Source organism: Oscarella lobularis, chromosome 12 (assembly GCF_947507565.1).
Source record: "Oscarella lobularis chromosome 12, ooOscLobu1.1, whole genome shotgun sequence".
NCBI lineage: Eukaryota > Metazoa > Porifera > Homoscleromorpha > Homosclerophorida > Oscarellidae > Oscarella > Oscarella lobularis.
In genome coordinates this window covers 1272021-1279433 of record NC_089186.1, presented here as the reverse complement: position 1 = coordinate 1279433, position 7413 = coordinate 1272021, and the positions used below count along the sequence as shown (strand labels likewise).

Here is a 7413-nt window from a genome sequence, read left to right as displayed (position 1 = left end):
GTCGAAACACTTTGACCTAAGCAACATGCCTTTATGCGGACAGCAGTCAGACACATCCCAAATGTCAGGACAAACCTTCAGAAGGTTCACCCAACCTATTGTATAGTAACTAGTAAGCTACATCTCGTATGAATTAAAAAGCTTTGACTGACGTTTAGCTGAGAGATGCAATTTGCAATACCGAATGACCACGAATCTACTGTTGTTTAGTGAAATAGACTGATTTTGGTCTAAATGACTGATTAAGGTCGGCTATAGTCACTAATCAAATTAGACTACACTATTTTCGAGTGTAAAAATTGACTCGCGCTTGCTATTGCACGCTTATTCTACGAAACGCAAAGCTAAATAGCACTGTAAGACATGGTGCAGCTGAATATTGACTATATACATATATAACGTAAAAGCCGTCGAACTGCAAAGTCTTCAGGTGCTTGCGTGCATCTTTTGAGGTAGCACAAGACTTCTGCAACTCGTCCTGGCATGTGGGATGTGTCTGACTGCTGTCCGCATAAAGGCATGTTGCTCAGGTCAAAGTGTTTCAGCCTCACTTCAAAGCATGTACACGTATCAAGCTCAAAACTATGCAAAACTTATATAAATTCATTAACTGTGGCCTCTTCTTAAAGTAATTTGCTTCATGGTCATATCTGATCACGAGAAAGAGTATAACCCTAAGGATCTTGGAAAGCGAGTAACTTTGCTCTAGCCTTGCGAAAAAAATTGTTTTAGTGCTGCGTGAAAGCGCAATTTCTAAGCTTTCGATTGATATATAGCTGACCTCGGTACGACAATTTTTGGCGGAGATATCGCCTGTTCGGATTCAGGAGTCCCCCGGATAGGCCAAAAATATCGATTTGTCCGGGAAACTTTTGCGTAAGAAGACCCGAAAACGTCATCGCTCAGACCCCGGACTGTCGCTAAAAAAAGGGCACTACTGTAACTACCCTTCAACTTGAAGCAAAAAGTAAGCCAGGAGCTGCTTTTAGGTAGGAGCAATATTTCATCAGCTCGCTCGACCCCTCTACCTTGTTCGGATTCAGGAACCCCCCCTATAGATCGAGTTCTACCTCGCGATGTCGACCGTGTTGAAGAAGTCGCGAACGATCATCGATCATCAGTGACGATCGCTGACACATATAGGTTCCTCAGGCGTCCTTTTCTCAGCCTTTTCTCTCACGTCTGACTGTCTAGGATCACAAAAGAAACTGATTGACCTCCTACAAAATCAAAGAGTACTCGTTGCGTAACAAAAAGGTAGCCATGCAGCCAAACTTGATAGCGATACCAAAAACGTCAACCATAAAAATAAGCATCAAAACGAAAAAGATGGAATATGCGAGGTTAGCTAAAACACGTTCTCTAATTACACAAAAAATAGGTCGAAGTCAGCCTAAGACATCACAACTAACAATTAACGGTTACCAACAGCAACACGACTAGACACACACTGTCGGGATTACGTCAGAGCGTCGGGATTACAGCCGAAAACTTCTGTTATCAAGGCGTTTTTGTTTTCTCTTCTTAGTGCACCTATGAGCATTCTTCTCGTGGCATTTCTGTGATGCCTTTGTGCCCATTCATTAAGCATTGCGTGAGCCCGATTTCTATTACTGCTTTTCTCTTCAAAAATATCCAGTTCATCGTATGTGAACCTCGGTTCTGGCATGAGAACCTCTCCAACATGCCTCCACTTTTCGCCAATTTGTGTAGCCACGTGCCGTCGCTCATCTGAAGACACCTTTTCGTCTAGCCAGTTGGGAGTTCCTTGTATTGGCGTCGGTTGCCATATTATCGGGTAAAGCGAAAATGACTCCACGGTAGAGCCAGTTCTGTCAATAGCTTCAAAGGAAACGTTTATCCTAATAAGATCTAAAGTGTTCGTTGTCCGCTTAAGAAAAAACGGCCTTGTTATGCACTTCACGTGGTCCTCGCCAATCAGTGATTTCAAAGCTGTTGCAGGAATAGTGTAACTTGAGTTGCCACTAACGGAATACAAGTCTTTCGGTGAATCAACAGACAACTTCACTTTTTCGGTCGTGTCAACGCTGATGTAATTGTTTTGAAATTCCTTGCATTCTCTTGGTTCGCCGCTCAATGCTCTCTGATCTTGATCAATCTTTTCCGTAACCACATGGCACTGACACGATAGTGACGCAACAACGTTTACTTCTGATCTTCCTTCAAGGAAAGCAAGAGGAGCATATATGCGAACAGAAACAAAAAAATACCCTTCCTGTACAATGCAGTACTCGGAGAAGCCAAGACAGAGAATGCGAATACAATTTCTTTCCACTCTAATTTCCGTTTCACCATCAACGGCAGACCTTTTCTCTTGGTTCAAATCAGCAAGCAACTGATATCCTTCATCGCACATTGAGAGACCGCTGCGATAAAGAACTTTAACTGTAAACGGTTTTTCTAAGCAAAGATGATGTCGCAGCTCTATTGCTGCTTTCTTTCTAAGCGTCAATCCATGAGGTAGAACTGTCGCGACACAAGCTACCGTTGAAGTTTTTGCATAATCTTCCGGTAAATAAGACGTCACCGAAACGTTCGTTTCCTTGCTTACAGCATTCTCTATAAGAGTCACAGTTACTCCAGTGCTTTTCAAGTGCACCCGACCTCCTTTACTGCCTACTGACCATACACGCCTTTCTTTCATGACAAAAGAACGGATCAGGCCAAGAACAGGCCGCTTAAAACGATCGGCCGCCAGTGACTCCGAGACCAGTCTAAATTCAGGAACTTTTGTTGAAGTGCACTTCAAAACTTCGGTCCTTTCTTTTTTGGGAATTTTCAAGCATGCCAAAGCCTTTTCATCTAGATGCGCCAACAGACGTCCGTCAACGTTCTCTTTTCGAAAATTCTCTGCGTATTCTGGAAAGCCTTTATCGGCAATAAACTTGGCCACGTCATTCACGGTCATGGAACCTAAAAAGCAAGTGTACTGCGTTAGTCAAAATAATCGTGAAGTCACATGCATGTACCGCCAAATTCAAAGTTTTGCTTTTCTTTGATCTTGACAAGCAGTCTGACTTGATCAAGTCCGTTTAGATCATACTCGTCTAATAGGGCTTTTGGGTCTTTTTGCAAATTTTTTCCTGTGACGTCATCTTTCGTAAACATCCGCGCCAGCTCCTCAAAACCGGCATCGGTTACGAAGGAAGCAACGTCGTCAACGGTCATGCAGCTCAAATCAACTAAGAGAAAACCTGCCTGGTGCCAATCATGCAGTACTATTTAATTTATGATTACTTGGTTCTCTTTTCTCCCTGCGGCAAGCCGGTTCTTTTTCTATAGAGAAAGCCAAAGTAAAGAAGACTTATAACACGCATTCCATGCATGCACCTATACTTCCTGTTGTCTCTTTCTCCAATGTTGTAATGGCTTCAGCCTTTGATCCTGCGCGTACAACAGATTGGCTATAGCTATCAACCCACTGTACTTACTAAAGAGCAACGTTACCTAGACTGACGCTGTCTTTTTCTGTGGACTTCGAATTGCTGCTGATGCTTTTGGCGGACGACGTCAGCGTTTCATCAAAGCCGCTGCTACCCATCAGAGAAGCGTTTGCTGCCGCCAAATCGGACGAAATGTAGTTGCGTAATTCCGGGAAAGAATCCCACACGTCTGTGGCAGTTTCAATCCACGGTTCACGATAATCCTTTTCCACCAATTTTTGAAGTTCAGCTATAAGTGTATGGGGTTCTTACAATCAACTTTCTGGGACATATCTTTAAATTAATGTCTCTTACCCTCGGATGCACATCCTAACCTGAACGGAGTGTTTAAGCCGAACGGAGCCAGAGAACAACGAGAGAATAAAGTCGCCTTTGTCGTAAAAGGGTTCCAAGTAAGTCCGCAACGTTTCCTACGACAGAATTCGATACTGTCAATTCTCGCGTATATAGTATGTTTGCGAGCATCTTAATTTCTACCTGTGGATTGCGGTTCATGTGAATTACAGCTTCAGGAGCGTGAAGAGCTTGATCCAAATCTTTTAAACTTTGAAGAAGCTCAGGACCGACTGTTTGATCTATAACATGCATGATTGAAGACTTCTCCGGCTTGCAGTCTTTGAAGAAAATTCTATACTAACCTTTTACTGCTTTAACTATCGCTTCGCGATCATCCTTTTCCAGACGAACTTTTATTGTAAGCGGAAGATGCGCATATTCATAGTCTTCGTTTTCTAGCTTTCGAAAAAAGAAGCAAAACGCCGCGTGCAGCTGAAACACTCGTATCTCCAGCAGCCATCGGATTTGCTCTTCACCAAGCCTGCATGCATAAAAAATATAATTCCTATTGTAGCCATCCTTTAGAGAAAGAAAGTGCAAAAACTACCGGCGCAAGCCAATCTTTGAGGCAACAGAAAAATCACTGAAACATTGTTCTTCTACTGTTGAAGAGAACTTCGAAAACTCCTCTAGAGAGAAATCTTTTAGTTCGCTGCATTTTGCTCTATCTTCATCGCTTTCTTTCATCTTGACCTATATAGACAATTCATCGCCGCTTACAAATAAATTAAGGACGCATTAGCTTCTCACCTGACAAAAATCGCCTGTAACGGTCAGAAGACATTTGAGGACATCGCTGAGATTTTCGTAGCTCAAATCGTGAAACAATATTTCGGCGCCGATCAATAAGTCCGAAGAAAGTTCCGCCTGTAACAACAAAGACTCATCATATGGTAAGGCTTGCATGTCGTTAGAAATGTTAATGTCTTACTGCAAACTGCTCTGGGAGTTGCTGTCTAAAAAATGCCATTCTGGAGAATAAATCTTGTCTAAAGATCACCAATGCATACATGATTTAGGTGCGGTGCAGTAGAAGCATACCTGAAAACAGAATCTGACCTGCCTATCTCAACCTTACTTTTAAAAAAGGTCGTTCTTCTGATGCAAACGGGATTGGCAATCTGCGGTTTTCCAAATATAAAGGTTTCCATGACTGAAAGCTGAATGCGACGAAAGTCGAAATTAGAGTATCCAAAGCGGCTATACCCTGCACCAACGTCTTCTTCTATTCCAACCCCAGGAACGTACAAATAATTTCTTTGGATTATTTTGAGCAAGTCAGCACCAAATTTCCACACGCCATTATCTGATGGACCGCTAAGGAATCAAGAATGTATTAGAGAAGTCTTACTAAAATTTATTTTTTATGAGTACACTTACTTGTCAAGTTCAGACGGTGATATGTCACCCAGCAAACAGCTAGGAAGCACAACTTGCAGAGGTTGAATGGTTACCATATTTGAGGATAAATAGTTTGGAAAAATCCCTTTTCCAATCTCATGATAGGCAAGTTCAAGAAACTGATTCTGGTTCGTGATCTATAAATTCAGAATCCTCTAATTTTGCAAACTTTAATATATGAAAAAGCGTACCAGATCTTCAATAGCGGAAAAGAAGGCATCGAGACCTTCGCCTTTTCGATCGCTCTGAAGAACACTCTTTTCTGTAATTTCATACAAGCGATACACTCCCTCGCGACTTCCTTTAACGTCTCCAGAAACCAATTTAACATATTTGTTATATTGATCTGAAGAAAAACGCAGGGCATGTCATTGTCTAAAATGCAAGGAAATCTTAGTGTTTTACCTCTGACATTTTCAAAGAGCTTTTTAATGTGCTCAGCTTTTTCCTCAGCGTAACTATCAGCAATTTTGGTAACAAGCTCGGCAATGGGCTTTGAAGAAGCCTGTTCAATAGTTAAAAGATGACACACGTCTTCAGTTAGCCACATGTAAAACTCGATCAGTTGTGGTAAAAGCAAGCCGCCGACGCGAAGTCGCTCTTTCTCAGCAAAATATTTAAACAGAACTGCAAGCATTTCAGATCCATGACCTGCTTTAACATATTCCAAACAATGCACAAACTGCTCAATTGTGGCATCAGAAGGATAGGCTCGACTAAACTTCCTAATTATTAAATAGAAACATTATTAAGAAAAATTTGCAGTTCTCTTTAACTCGACCTCGCCGTAGAAATGAAAGAATCTTGATGCCAAAGAGATGATTGAACACGCTGCAAAAAGGAAAACACACTCATTCTCAACGCTGCTTGCTTTACCATTCAAATTAACATACGTCTTTCTGGAAGCCTCTCAAAACTGGGAGATAAACCTCTTCGTGGAAAATTTCCTCGTATCTTTGCACGTCACGACGTGAAGCAAAGACAGCGGTGGAAAGCGCCGAGGAAGACTGACTAGTAATCTAAAAAGCACTAAAGCAGAAAACATGTATGTATACTTTATAAGAACCTGAAGAAACTTCTCAAGGCACGAAGAAACAAAAAAAAGCTAGCTCCTCGTAAAGTAAGTGCAAGCTTTGAGCAAGATGAGTCCACAGGTGCTGCACCTGCTGAGCGCAATACTGTCTCACCGGCTGCCTTCCAGACATGATGTACCCTGAAAGATCAACTAATTAAGACATGCCATGCAACTATAATAGACAAACCTTTGATTGCTTCCTCGGCTTGAGATTGAGTAAGTAGAGAAAGGGCAAATGCTCCAAAATTCATCCAAAGAAGCAAGGATCTTGAGTGTAGAGTTAGCGATCCTTTATAATCCATGGCAGACAAGCCGCAACCGCAGTCCAAAGAATTTACGCCGTCCGATTTCACTGCTACTGGCGCTTGATGCTTAGGGGAAAGAGATTGGATCGTGAAGAGAAAGTAAAGACCTCTATTGCTATCTATCTACCATATTTCCACAGAGGTGAGATCCTTCTATGTTCTCCGGACAAAAAACGTAAGTCCAGAGATGGCTCGTTCCATTGGGAAGCCTTGCCGCAGTTGCTGCCAATTGTACCAAAGCATACTGCAGATCAACCGCAGATGCATCTTTAAGAATAAAGACAATTAGGTGGATCAACTTCAATGAAATCTTTGCTTTCATACCTTCAGGATCAAATAGGCTTAAAATCGGGTCTGTGTGGAAAAACGCCTTAAAGTAAGAGCAGAAACAAAGATTCTTGGAAAATACCTGTTTCTGAACGATGCAGAGAAGTGTCTTTTCTCTTCGGAATCATTCGGCTTGAGTCGACAAAGCAAGTAATTAACGTAAGCTGTTTCTCTTCAAACTCTAGAAAACCAAAATATTTTCCCTTGGCTATGTCTTCTGCGAAGTCTGAGCAATCGATCTATAATTGTACTTCCGCATTAAACCCACTAAACAGTGATGAAAAGAACCTACTTTTTCTCAAAATGCACTTCAAAAAAGCAAACAAGTAATGTCATTCTTAGCCAAGGCTTCAAATCGGGATTTTTTGTCAGTTCCAAACTAAATTAATGCGTGGCGTCATGAATTTACAATATGAATACTGATTATGCTAACGAACCGACACCGTGCTTCAAGCTCTCTCACGTTGGAACCCGCAAGTTGTAAAAGCGTTTGTTTCACACTATT

The 7413-nt window shown here is 41.7% G+C and overlaps 2 protein-coding genes across 3 annotated transcripts; both read right to left on the bottom strand.

Moving 5' to 3' along the window:
- Window positions 1-1258: 1258 nt before the first annotated feature.
- Window positions 1259-3689, bottom strand: LOC136193476 (uncharacterized). Its single transcript, XM_065982386.1, has 5 exons — window positions 3469-3689; window positions 3358-3405; window positions 3259-3297; window positions 2991-3203; window positions 1259-2934 (listed from the first exon to the last, which is right to left on the bottom strand). Exons 1-5 carry the CDS (start codon window positions 3560-3562, stop codon window positions 1460-1462), a joined length of 1869 nt encoding a protein of 622 aa, XP_065838458.1. The 5' UTR covers window positions 3563-3689; the 3' UTR covers window positions 1259-1459.
- On the bottom strand, window positions 3564-7105 carry LOC136193478 (uncharacterized). 2 transcript variants are annotated; one of them, XM_065982388.1, is made up of 18 exons: window positions 6991-7105; window positions 6906-6935; window positions 6709-6848; window positions 6464-6647; window positions 6268-6414; window positions 6095-6220; window positions 5983-6032; window positions 5607-5926; window positions 5393-5547; window positions 5181-5338; window positions 4842-5117; window positions 4732-4789; window positions 4551-4667; window positions 4348-4493; window positions 4103-4281; window positions 3942-4039; window positions 3759-3874; window positions 3564-3693 (listed from the first exon to the last, which is right to left on the bottom strand). In XM_065982388.1, exons 8-18 carry the CDS (start codon window positions 5836-5838, stop codon window positions 3690-3692), a joined length of 1539 nt encoding a protein of 512 aa, XP_065838460.1. In that variant the 5' UTR covers window positions 5839-5926; window positions 5983-6032; window positions 6095-6220; window positions 6268-6414; window positions 6464-6647; window positions 6709-6848; window positions 6906-6935; window positions 6991-7105; the 3' UTR covers window positions 3564-3689. The 2 variants fall into 2 exon arrangements, with proteins under 2 accessions (XP_065838460.1, XP_065838459.1); XM_065982387.1 differs by having other exon boundaries at window positions 3673-3726; window positions 3779-3874.
- Window positions 7106-7413: the final 308 nt, after the last annotated feature.

What these genes read in the sequence shown, in the direction of transcription:
- LOC136193476 (XM_065982386.1), bottom strand. Translation starts at nt 3,562, where the DNA reads ATGGGTAGCAGCGGCTTTGATGAAACGCTGACGTCGTCCGCCAAAAGC. An exon ending in AAAAGACAGCGTCAGTCTAG is followed by an intron (nt 3,406 to 3,468) that starts GTAACGTTGCTC and finishes TTGTACGCGCAG; the next exon opens with GATCAAAGGCTGAAGCCATT. An exon ending in GCAAAACTTTGAATTTGGCG is followed by an intron (nt 2,935 to 2,990) that starts GTACATGCATGT and finishes CTTGCTTTTTAG; the next exon opens with GTTCCATGACCGTGAATGAC.
- LOC136193478 (XM_065982387.1), bottom strand. Translation starts at nt 5,838, where the DNA reads ATGCTTGCAGTTCTGTTTAAATATTTTGCTGAGAAAGAGCGACTTCGC. An exon ending in GCTCTTTGAAAATGTCAGAG is followed by an intron (nt 5,548 to 5,606) that starts GTAAAACACTAA and finishes GTTTTTCTTCAG; the next exon opens with ATCAATATAACAAATATGTT. An exon ending in TCACCGTCTGAACTTGACAA is followed by an intron (nt 5,118 to 5,180) that starts GTAAGTGTACTC and finishes TTGATTCCTTAG; the next exon opens with CGGTCCATCAGATAATGGCG.